General features: G+C 50.2%; 1 protein-coding gene across 5 annotated transcripts in view; it reads right to left on the bottom strand.

Moving 5' to 3' along the window:
• Nucleotides 1-12,617, bottom strand: part of SLC9A8 (solute carrier family 9 member A8) — a 69,086-nt gene that overhangs the window by 6,754 nt on the left and 49,715 nt on the right. For all 5 annotated transcript variants that reach the window (XR_001396732.3, XR_001396733.3, XM_014832725.3 and 2 more), the window contains 4 exons: nucleotides 10,078-10,194; nucleotides 7,666-7,748; nucleotides 4,724-4,835; nucleotides 1,340-1,560 (listed from right to left, as the gene is read on the bottom strand). Coding sequence is in view for 3 of the 5 variants with exons in the window: in XM_014832725.3 (XP_014688211.1) it covers nucleotides 1,340-1,560; nucleotides 4,724-4,835; nucleotides 7,666-7,748; nucleotides 10,078-10,194 (533 nt within the window). In the remaining 2 variants the exon portion in view is untranslated. The remainder of the gene's footprint in view (nucleotides 1-1,339; nucleotides 1,561-4,723; nucleotides 4,836-7,665; nucleotides 7,749-10,077; nucleotides 10,195-12,617) is intronic.

The raw sequence follows: 12,617 nt of genomic DNA, 5'->3' as shown, positions 1-12,617 counted from the left end.
TGCCAAGTGTGGCTGCAGGACCGGCAGCTTGTAAGCAACGCAAATTCTTTCCGGCCCTGCCCACACCTGTAAGCCCCCGGAGCCGTCCTCTGATTCTGACACCCTCTTTTAAGGTTTGAGGGGCTGGCCCCATGGCCGAGTGGTTAAGTTCCCACGCTCCGCTTTGGTGGCCCAGGGTTTCACCGGTTTGCATCCTGGGCACCGACATGGCACCACTCATCAGGCCACGCTGAGGCGGCATCCCACATGCCACAACTAGAAGGACCCACAACTAAAGTATACAACTATGTACCAGGGGGCTTTGAGGATAAAAAGAAAAAATAAAATCTTAAAAAAAGTAAGAGGTTTGAGACCTATGCTACAGCTTTCATGACAAACAGACAAGAAAGTTGGCAGGTGTGGGGAGAGGGGCTGCTGGGAGGGAGAGAAGCTCTGCTGAGCAGCCCAGCCAAGGCCCTGAAGGGCTCCTCCCAGCGCATGGCCCTGCCCGAGAGGCCGGCGCCACCTGGAGGCCACGCTCAGCAGCCCGGGACTGTGCGGTGTGAGAAGTGGGCCCGGCCCCTTCCGTCCCCTGGTTGAGGATTTCTGTGCCTTCCATGACTGATTAAAGTTACCGGCGGCCTAGGATAAGGGAACTAGAAAAAGACGCATTTCTAGAAGTGTGTGTGGGGGGTGCAGGAGGGTGGGACAAGAGACCATGGCAGCCTCTGCTCTGTCAGAGAGCCTGGCTCAGCACAGGGGCCTGAGGTGAACACAGGGCAAGGCAGGCACGACCACAGCTGCCTCAGACGGGGCCGCTGGCAGGCGCAGCTGCCGGGGCAGGAGGGTGGCTTGGAGGAGGCACAGGTGGGCAGGGATTTTGGGGCCTGAGGCTCACTGCAGCTGGGCCTGGGCGCCTCCAGCCCCAAATCATGCCTTCATCTGTCCTCTCTCATGGCCTCAAAGCCACCGTCAGCAGCATCCTCTCCCCAGGCCCTAACCGGCGGCTTTCAGGACATGGTGGGGAATGATGGGATTCTGAAACCTTCCAGGCCCAGGCCCTGATGGGGTGGTGCGGCTACTGGCAGCAGAGAAGTGCTGCTGGGCGAGGCTGACACCGGTCCACACGCCCTCCACGGCTTCACCAGGCCACGAGGCTGGCAGACAACTGACCCCAAAGAGCTATGCTTTGGCACTCGAGTTCAACCTCTTTCTCAAGTTGTGCAACTGGCATGTGCATGTGTGCACGCATGTGAGGGCGCAGGTCCTAAGTACCCTCAAATCGAGTCTCATTTCCCCATTTCCCGGCAGTAGGTGGGAACGAACCCTCTGCTCCCACCCAGGGCCACCTGGCACTCACCATCTTCTCCGTCTTGCTGAGGTTGACATCCTTCTTGTTCTTGCGGCGCGCCTTGGCATCCTCGATGTCCATGAGGCGGATGAGGGGCATGGTGCTGCCACCCAGCAGCAGGATGGTGAAGAGCACGATGATGATTGTGGTGGTGCCAATGAGCTGCCGCTTCTCCATGGGCTCCAGGTCCAGGTGCAGGCTCAGGGCGTAGGGGATGGCTCCCCGCAGGCCTGGGGGACAGTGAAGAAAGTGAGAGTGGAGGTGGAGGGAGGAGGCAGCGGCACCGCAGGCCCGGTCCTCTGGGGATCTGGGCGAGGCCAGCAGCACGGGCAGTTGCCCATTGTAACAGAGCCCCTGGAGAGTGCAAACATCCTATGAGGCTCTGGGCCGTGAGAACAGCAGGCTGCAGAGAAGTGGGGCCCAGGCAGAAGCTCACCCCCGTTCCCACCTCACAGGATGGTTGAACACATCAAATGAGGTGCCCTGTGCAGGTACGGAGCACTGGGGGTGTGCGTGGGAGGACCTATCAAGCCCAATGCTCACATTTGAGAAATGTGACGGCTAGTGCAGACCAAGCCCTCCCTGTGTGTGCACGCAGCCCCTGGCTCTTCACAGGAAACCCGTGGAGCAGGTCCTATTAGTCTCCACAATATACAGAGGCGGAACCGAGACTGAGGGAAGGAAGCGTCCTCCAGGGCCCCACAGCAGCACACAGGCAACGGCGCAGAATGCGGGCTGTCCAGAGCCCCGTGGATCTGAAGATGCTGCCCCTGAGTAGCTCTGAGCAGCACTCACAGGCTGGGGGCTGCTCTGGGGGTGGCCAGAGGCTGCTGGGAACCGCATCACGGCCTCTTCCTTACTTCCTATCTTGGTCCCCTGTGAGGCTGCTGCTGGACTGAGCCGGGAAAAAGCACTTTCTCTCTAAGAAACTTCCTGGCTCGCCTAGTGCCATATAGAGGGGAACAGGCAGTCCTGCCCCGCCCTCGGGGGGGGTTCTCAGAGTGACAGGGAGGAGAGACACCAAGAGGACTTGTGATATGGTGTGTGCCAGGAGAAGGAGGCGGGGCAGGGCGACAGGTCACAGGGGTGAGCGGAAGGGGGGATGACCAAGGAAGGAAAGGGCACAGAGGATGCCCAAGTCTTCAGTGGGCGGGCAGTCCTAGGAGGCTGTGCCATGCAATGGTCTGGGCCCGGTGTCTCGAGTCTGGACCTGGGTTAATCTCCTGGCCCCCTAATTTCCCCTGGCCTCCCAGGCTGGGGCAAGTGACTCAAATCAACCGCTCACCCTGTCAGGAGGGACTAGAAACAGGACCTGCCATTCAGTGATGCAAGGACGAAATGCCTGGGCCCAGAACAGCATGTGCACACGGCGAACACTAAGAGCCAGCCACACCTCTGTAACAGCGCACACTGCTGTGTTCTGCGGAGGGAGCAGGTCGGGCAGGAGGGCAAGTGCAGTCCGAGACAACGAGAGTGCGACACCTCCACAACATGCGAAGAGGATTCAGACATGGGAGTCTGGATCTTAGAGGAAAGGGGACAGCTTTGGGAAGGTGGGAACTAGGTGGAGTCGAGGCCACAGGACAGCTGGGCTTGTGACAACACAACAGCAGAAGCGGGTCTGGGGTCAAGTCCCGAGGAAGCCAGGACTTGAAGGGTCAGCAGAGGAGGAGGGGGAGCCGGACAGGAGCCGAGAAGACCCTGATGGGAAAGGAGGGGAACCAGGAGCATGCCTCAGAGGCCCAGGGAAGAGGGGGAGAGGGTCTCCAGTGAGAAGGCAGGTGGGCAGGAGGAAGGAGCCCAGCTGAGCAGATGGGCGGAACAAGGGCTGGCCATTGCCCACCAGCTCTGGCTGCAGGAGGTGGCTGGTGACCTGAGCAAGGTCCAGTCCAGCCTGTGGACAGGAGGTGAAGACGTAGAGAAAATGGGTGAGGACAACCCACTTCAAAGAGGTCTGGCCATGAGGAGAGGAGAGGGGGAAGCAGCTGGAGGGGATGCGGGGTAGGGATTTTGGCTGAAGTTTTGTTTTTTTGCTGGGAAAGAGGAGAATCTTCGACTGTTTAAATGATGAGGGGAGGAGCCAGTAGAGACAGAGGCTGCTGATCCAGGAAGGAGAGGCAGGAATCCACGGAGGGAGGGTGCAGGAGGGGATGGACGGGGGAGGGCGAGGGACGGCCTGGGAGAGAGCACCCGGACCACAGCCTTCACAGTAGAAAACGCCCGGCCCGCTTCCCCATGGAGGTCTCTCGTCACGCCCCCCCTCCCAAACAGCTCACAAAACTTTAAAGATTTTAATTTTTTCTTTTTCTCCCCACAGCCCCCCAGTACATAGTTGTGTATTTTTAGTTGTGGGTCCTTCTAGTTGTGGCATGTAGGACGCCACCTCAGCATGGCTTGATGAGCGATGCCATGTCCGCACCCAGGATTAGAACCAGCGAAACCCTGGGCCGCTGAAGCAGAGCGTGCGAACTTAACCACTTGGCCACAGCGCCGGCCCCTCACATGACTTTATAAAATACCTGATACATTTCTTAGATTTTCAAGACTTTGGATCAACTACTTGACAAAAATTTTCTTCCTCATTGGCAAAAAAGATTGAGAAAAAAGGTTACTCTCACTATATGAACATACATATGTATGTATCTCACACATATACGAATATACTTTAAACAAAGCCTTTGAAAGAGAAAAGAAATCTGAGAAATGTACAGGCATGCTACCGGACAGGAAACAGCTTATAAAGCATGTTGCTCTACCCTGACCCACACAGAAGTATTTTAATTGTAATATTTAAATAAGAAAGCACAAAGAACTGGATGTATTGCTCAAAAATAAATTTAAAGATGCCTAAAGACCCAGTTCTTTAGGAGCCAAAGATTTATAAAATTACTTCCATCCTTTAAAAAGTAGAGGAATGTGATTGAACATCAAATGAAATGTTCAAATAAACTATCAGAACTTAGTGTGACTGAATGAAAAAAATATCCAATTCGAGCCTGTAGTACACAAAAGTGTGAACTTTAATCTTTCTGATTTTGAGCCCTTATGACTTCAGCCTAGAAAGCAGACAGGTGAGAGGTGCCCCTGTGCACCTTGCCCTGGGCGAGGAAAGACCGGGGGTAGGGGTGCAGATCAAAAGCAAGCCCTCTGGCCTGCCGCCTGTGCTCCCCCAGCGGCAGAGCGGTCATGGAGCCCCCGTTCCACAGGCGTGTGGGTACTGTCTGTGTGGGGCCTGGAGTACAGCGGGCGCCTGTTAAATGGGAGCTTGCATGATTTCCGGCTCGTGAGGCACACTGCTCAGAGGGCTCCAGCAGAGAGCCACATGTCGTCTGCGTGGCGTGTGCCTTTATAAGCGGTAGCTTCCCTCCGCTGTCCATCCAAGGCTGGACTTACCACTAAACCACATGATGAACATCATCTTCGGTGTGATTTTATGATCACGGAAGAAATTCAGGAGGTAGGAAAGAGGGAAAATGTTCACCGCTCTGCCAAACAGTACAAGCACCTGTTAATAGCAACAGACTAAGTTTTAAAGATTTTATTTTTCCTTTTTCTCCTCAAAGCCCCCTGGTACATAGTTGCATATTTTTGGTTGTGGCTCCTTCTAGTTGTGGCATGTGAGATGCAGTCTCAGCATGGCCTGATGAGTGGTGCCACGTCCGCAGCCAGGATTCGAACCGTCGAAACCCTGGGCTCCTGCAGCGGAGCACGCGAACTTAACCACTCGGCCACAGGGCCGGCCCCAACACACTAAGTTTTAGACAGAAACCTCTGGCTTTTCAAGTTGAAGCTTGTCAAAGCTAACCTAGACCTTGAAACACACCCATCGTAAGTGCAGTGTTCCCCTCGGTCATAAAAGACGTGAATAACACAATGCCAGTCAGAGGCCCAGCAGGTGTGCTGCCATGGTGGCCAGTTTCTGCGTGTCTGGGAGGACAAAGCCGTGTATGTTACGGTTCTGCAGTCCGAAACAGGACTAGCAAGTATCAACGACGGCTTTAGTAATGACAGGAGAACCAAACCGAATGCCAAGAGGCTGTGCAGAAGTACCCAGAGACTAATTTAAGGGCACTAACTGCTCTGATGGTGCGCCACCGTGCGACAGGCCTGCACTAATCATTCTCACTGGGCCCGCTCTAGAGGGACAGACAAGGCGTTCCTGCCTCTCCGGGGGGGGCCCACTGCTCAGGGAAAGGAGGGAAGACTGAGCAGGGCCTCCCGTGCTCATAAATGCTGCTCTCTGAGCAAAAGGAATGTGTAGGTAGGTTCTAAAAGGCGGTGCTTGCCATGGCTTTTGGTTCTTAACCATCTCCAAAGGCACTGCGGTCTTAACAAAACACTGCTTTATGTAAAGTTCAAATCTCATCTAAGTGGATACGTAGAACGACTTAGTAATTTACTTTCATTCTTTTCATCTTGCTTCTCACCATAACCAACTTGAAAGGATTAATAGACACACATGCATTCTGTAGGCTCCGAGTTTCTTCCTTTAACAAGCACGAAATGAGTGGGCTTTGGACTGTGTGCCTTGGATGGTTAAGTTAACAAGGATGGCTCCCAATCACCAACATTTATATGCCAGACAATGCGTGAGGCACTTTATATGCATTACCTTGTTCAATTCAGGTCCCTGCCACAGTCTTATGGAGATATTACTGTCTCTACTTTAGAGACCGGGGAATGGACACAAAGAGGGGCCACATAACTGGTGCAAGCTGACCCAGGCAGGGAGTGGCAGGGCCAAGCCCCCACAGCCCAAGCCCTTGACCACTGAGTGACTCGAAGGTAACCCACCTGCAGAGCACAGGCCGCCTCCAGGAGCACCGGGCTAGCCTGACTAGCTGCTCAGGGGAAACTGAGTTACCACCCCAGGGCATCTTCTCACTTCCCTTTTCCTCCCAACCCACAGCTGAGATGGTCGCCTCCCTGTCTTACCCCCTGAAATCCAATCCTCCCTTCCTGCACTTGTATTTCAGGTTTGACCAAACGTGGCCCCCGTCAGCCAGTGACCACACTACAGACTACTACACTTTCTGAAAAGACTCACTGCTGTTCTCTTGTCCTAAAACCTAAGTCTGGAGGATAGATAACAGTGACAAAAGCAACGTGCTCTTGCTCACTGAGAGGTGGAAGCACCTAGACTGCAAGGAGAAACATCTTTTCCCTTAGGCTTCCTTATCTTCTCTCTCAGTTTCCCCATATGCCAAACAGGTGGGCCTCACTGGTTTGTACATGGTGGGTGACTGTGCTAAAAAAAAAAAAAGAAGGCTGCCTCTCAACAGCTGTGTTTTATTAAGTGAAGTAGGTAATAAAAGTTAACTGAACATGAATTACGATAATTCAACAACAATAAGGTGTGCTTCTTAAGTGCCTTAAATTAATAGAGGATCTAAAAAGACAACAAAGATCAAATTAGGGCTCAGAGTATGAATCAGCAGGAGGGCCTACAGGAGAGGAGCTCACACTGAGGGAATAGAGACACAAGGAGGAACACAGACAAGGGATCGTGGGACACTAGGCTAAATGCCCAAAGTTAGAAGCCATTCATTTCACTTTGGTCAGATGCCTGAGGGAGCTGAACCCTTCTTTTAAATGTTTATTCCACCCCACCCCCCAGATTCCCCAAAAGGATTTGATTCTACAGCAAACGACTAAATTTCTATTTTCCTTTTTAAAAGGTGTATTTTCATTTAGCCCCTACTGCCATCCCCAGTCCAATTATAACAGTTTTCCAAACGTTGATGGTGAAAGTCACCTGGGATGACGCCTCTGGAGGAAGCTCCAGGGTGGGAAAGGGCCTGGTATCTTTACTTTAATCAAGTGTCCAAGGTCACGCTTAAAAATGGACACATTTGAAGAAAATCACAGTAAGAAGTAAGTATATGTATTATAAATTATCCAAAAGAAAAAGAAAAAGAAAGAAAGAAATCATCCCCAGTTCTACAACCACTGTGAACACTTGGCTGTATTTTCTTTTTTCTACGCATAAAGCTTTGACATGATTGTGATCAATTACACACTCAATTCTGAAATCTGCTTTTACCACCTAACACAAAACACATAGACGTGTGCATTGTGAAAAAGACCGTAACATTCAAGGCCATTGAAAACTTTAAAAGAAGCCAAAATCCTTTTCTAGGGATATTCATTCACTTAATTCCATCCCATTTTCCTTTATTGTATGTTTGTGATCTTTTGACAAAAGAAACTTTAAACAGAAGAGTGTCTATGTAGCTGTTGACTTTCAACAGTTAACAGTTACATAAATGAATCCACAACACATGGTTATTGATCCACAAATAAGTAATTAAATAAAAAACAAGGAAAATACTTACTATGCACCAGATGACAAAGGAAATTTCAAACTTGTGAGGGAAACTAAAAATGGACAGGCCAAGAAATGCAAACACACATGTTTCTGAAACAAACCAAAGAATGGATTATTCAGCCCCAACTATTTTCTTCTAATATAGTGCTAAATTGTTAAGCAAGCAAACATTCAGAAGTCAGTCAGAATCCAATATACATTTTGCTTATTTTCTGGAAAATCCTGCAACCAATACCTTGGTGAAACTTGTACTTCGACTCTCTCATTCTTTTCTTTAATTTTTTTTATTGCAGTAACACTGGATTATAACATTATGTAAGTTTCAGGTGTACATCGTAATATATTTCGAATTCTGCGTAGATTACATCATTTTCACTCTCTCCTTTTCTATCACACAGCAACACGTGCTTGCTGTTCAGAATCTCCCAATTTAATGAGTCAACAGTCAAATACTCATGCACATAAATGCTCTCCCACCCGGGAAGATGATAAATATATGAATCTGTCCATTTGCTGAAGACTGTGATTAGCAAGGATCCCAACTGTGGCAACGTGGCAAAAATTCAGAGCAAATGGCTGCAGACCCACATCACTGGTGTGAAGGGGCCCTTTGTTAACTTCCTCACCAGAGCGGACAAAGCCAAATGATTGACTTCACATATTTAATGCCGCCACAAGGTTTGGAAGATGGCTTACACCCTGCAGGACTGGCAGGAAGAGAGACATTTCCAGCTCTTGGCTCCGCTCCACAAGTCAGAGTCTGACGTTTACTCTCGCTGCACAAGCAGTCGCTTGTGTATCCTGAGAAACAGCACCTTATAAATTTCCAGCGCTAGGCCCCATGCTTACCCTGTGGCGTCCCCAGCCCAGCTAGTAACCAGGGAGACAAAGACTGCAGTTTGAAATAGTTGAACATCATAAGACAGCGAGGCTGTTCTCAAGTATTTCAGCAATGTTTTTCCTTCAAACATGTATCGTTTTAAAACCCGTCCACGAGCTGGACAGGACAGTCACCCTTCTCCTCCTTCAATTTTTTTCTTACCTAGTAAATATTTTTGTGATCTTTCCAAATGGGCTCATTTAGAACATATTCAGATCTATGTTATGCTTTTCCCTGGCAGAAAAATTCTATTACATGGACATGTCATGGTTAATGTGGATGGATATTTAGAGTGTTTCTATTTCTGCTATCACAAGCTACGACAAACAATTCAGCCTGTACACAGGCTACACTCTGATGTTGGAATTGCTGGGTCAGAGAGCATATGCCTTTTAAACTCAGACTGATGCTGGAATGACTCTCCAAAAAGACAGCATCGATGGACACCCATCAACAGGGCCCGTCTCCATACAGCCGTGCCAGAAGTGGGCATTAGCAAACTTAAGATTTGCCAGTCTGATGGGTACAAAACAGAATTTGACAGACGTTTTGCTTTACACTCCTTTAACTGTGAGAGTGAGGGTCAGAGCCTTTAGCTATGACTTTCTGAGAGGGGAGCTGTGGAAAAAATACCCACTGGACCAGGCAGAGACAGACCTGGCTTCCAGACTCACTTCTCAGCCATGAGACTGTGGGCAAGTCATTTGACCTCTTGGCACCTGAGCCTCCTCATCTGCGGAATGAAGTCTGCATGACCTGCCCCTGCCTCCTAGCACGTGAGAGTGGGGAACTAGTGCTTCAAAAGGAGACAAGCCCCACTGACAAGCCCTGAGAGATGCCGATGATGACAGCTAGGGCACTGCCACCTGGCCAGTGTAAAGGGACAGTATGAGAGTGGTCCCTTCACTCCCAGGTATAAAATGGGGGGAGGCAGGTGGGGGAGCAAGAGTTCAAACTGAAACTGCTTAAAAGAAGCAGTCACCATGGTGGACCCCAGCCCAACGATGACACCTCCAATGCAGAATCTCCCCAAGTGCTGTCCTTCAAGATGCCCTTGTTCTGCGGGCAGGCGTGAGAGATGCTGTGGCCACACCCCTCTTAGAAACTCAGGACGCACGTGAGCTGAAGGCTGTAATTCACAGGCTTGTAAAACCATTTACCCCAGGATTTTCCAAACTCTTTTTTGACTCTGGAGTCTTTTTTTCATCTAACTCTCATCAATATCAGTTCCAACGAATACATTTTTGGAAATCTCACTTTAACACATAAAAAAATGCATGAGTCTCCAAAATGTTCATAATTAGTAGTTCTCTTACTTTTGGTCTTAAAATTGTAGGCATCAAATGTTCCATTTGTTAGGTTTACTTGATGGAATTTGAAAGCCAAAGTAACAAACAAAGTCTACGGGAGCGCAGTTTCGGCTCTGAGGAACTCTGCCGCCTCTTCTGCCAGAAAATCTCAACTGATGCCCACAGCAGGGCGAGGGAGAAGCATTTGCTCTGGGTGGGCCTGCGAGGAACTGCATGGAGGGGAACTCACCACACAAGAAGGCCACGGTCCGCAGGGTCTGCTGCATGAGGATCTGGGTGACCGGGGACAGGTTATGGTGTGTGTAGTGAGACATCACGATGCCCGAGAACAGGATGGCCATGATGCCTAGAGAGACAAAGGGGCAAAGGGCACAGACATGAACAGAGCAGAAAGCACCTGCTATGTGATACACAAACAGTTATCCTGCACTTCCTCCAAGTCCCTGGAGCATTAGGTGCTCTAGAGTATAAGACCCTGGAGTATTAGGTGTTTAAAGAAAAAGGAAAAGAAAAAGGAGAGGAAAATAATACCTGAGGCCTCCCAGAGACTGCAGAGAAATGCTCAGGGCCCCTTCTCTCTGGCAGCTTCATTACTGGCTGGGTGACCTTGGGCCAAGTTTCTCCCCCTCTTTAAGCCTCAGTTTTCTCATCCGTACAGTGGGACTAAAAGTACCCACTCATGGAACTGTCAGGAGGGTAATGAAGATAAGCCACGTAAAGTCCCCATCCCAGGGCCAGGACGAAACAGGCATGATCTGTCACCGCCATCCACGGATATAAGGGGGGCAGGCAAACCACTCGTGGGGAAAGGAAACATAAGAATGTGGGTGTGGAGAACAGGTGGATTTTGACTTACTCTTTTACACTTTTCCTCGATTTTGAATTTTCCCATAATCACCATAAATTACCCTTACAAAAAGAGACATGTGTTATTTAAAAAGTCACGTATCTCTTCTTTAAGGTTCTCCATGAAAGAGTCTACAACTTCTGTTGTTTACTCAGGATTCAAGTCTCAACTTTCGTCCCCTGCCCTGCATCATTCCCGAAGCCCTCTGCATGGGCTTCCTCTCAGTGTCTCCCTGCCTGGACAGCAGAAAAGGGGTCTCTATTTCACGTGAGGAAGCTGAGATTTTTACAGAGTCATGAAATACGCTGCCAAGATAAATGAATCGCAAGTCAAACTTCATAAGCAAACATTTAACTTGCTTCGGCCATTGTGTAGAAACAGGGATCACTGGCTAAGGTTCCATTTATAAAAGGATGAAAATCGTAGAATTGTATCGGAAACATTTCACCTGGTAAGCTTGCTCTATAAACAATATCCTACAAAATACAGGCAAACCCTACTACTTGTGGTGCCCAATAGGCATCTGCTGAGAGACAGCAACAGCGCAACATTTTCTCTCTTAGGAAAGAGCAAACGGCTGTGCTCTTTCATTTTCCCCACGAAGGCGGCTAGACGGAAATTCCAGCAATGCTGCCCCAGCCACACCTGACAAGACTGGAGAAGGGAAAGGAGGGGTCAGGAAACTCCTCCACTGGCTACTTTACAGTGCTGAGAAGACTTGAGCTCGAGAGTTGCTCTGAACCACTGCTCTGCTAGGAAAAACACACACGAGACAAACCGCCGGGGTTCCCTCCATTCACTGGCTTTTCTCAGGCTGTTCCTGCACCGACCACTCAGAGAGCCTGCCGTTCCTGACCCTGCACCGAAACGCAGGGCGCTGAGGCCGAAAAGGCCACACGAGGTGAAACCGAAGGGGAGAGGCTAGTCCCCGGGGCTGGAGCTCAACCTCGGCCATTGAGGCTGGGGCGGAGGGCAGGGACCCAGGCCAGTGTTCAGAGAACAGATCGAAAGGCTCTCCCCTTTACTTGCAGTCCAGCGCTAGGGTTCTGGCTTCTGGGCGTTCAAAGGCTTTGTTCATCAGTCTGCTTTGAGGAGGGTTATCAATTCACTGGCACAGCTGAGACTTTGCAGTTCTAACCTTGAAGTGAAAGTCAACCCCTGAGGAGCTTGATCCCTGTTTAAGCTGTGACACGAACGCCTTCCACCCACAGAGAGATGCTGTCACAGCCCACGGTCTGACATCAAATAACCGCTGCGGAGAGCCAAACGCTCTGGGAAGTCACATCTGAGAGTGGAATGGGGAAGTCCCCTGGGGCTGAACATCAGGAGAGCCCACGGCCAGAGCCCCAGGGGGCTCACCTGTCCCTGGGCCATGCGCCTCAGGCTCTTCAACAAGGGGGCAGGCCCAGCGCAGAAGGGGCTTGGCTGCCAGTTGAGTCTGGCGCACTAGGCCAGTGGTTGGAAACTCAAGCTCCTCGGGGGCCAGACAATAAAAATAAAAATAAGTGGGTGAGCGTCACGTGGGCAAAGAAGGCACAAGACCATCTACAGAGGGCTGACGGCAGCTCCGGACGGGGGCCTAGCGCTGACCAGGCTTCCTTCTGATTTTTTGAGAGACGCCAGAAATCTGTGTCTTACGAGAAATCTCCCAACTAAACGACAGCAACTAATTCAAATGTTTAAAAATTTTGTGTATAAATAAACCCCATCTGGGGGCAAAATTTGGACCATATGAAAATGGGCCCTTGGACCATATGAAAATGGGCCCTCTGGCCAATGCACGAGTGAACAGCTAGCCACCACTTTTACCCTGGGTTCGTCTGGAGTCAGGGCATCTCTCAAGTTCTGGGGGCTAAAAGAAAGAGTCAGTGATAGCAGCGGGTGCAAAAGCCCAAAGGACAGCTCAAGTGTCTGCCCTATGT

The sequence above is a fragment of the Equus asinus genome, chromosome 15 (assembly GCF_041296235.1).
Source record: "Equus asinus isolate D_3611 breed Donkey chromosome 15, EquAss-T2T_v2, whole genome shotgun sequence".
NCBI classification, from domain to species: Eukaryota; Metazoa; Chordata; class Mammalia; order Perissodactyla; family Equidae; genus Equus; species Equus asinus.
Note: the sequence above shows the minus strand (reverse complement) of the source record. Positions and strands in the feature narration are given on the sequence as shown.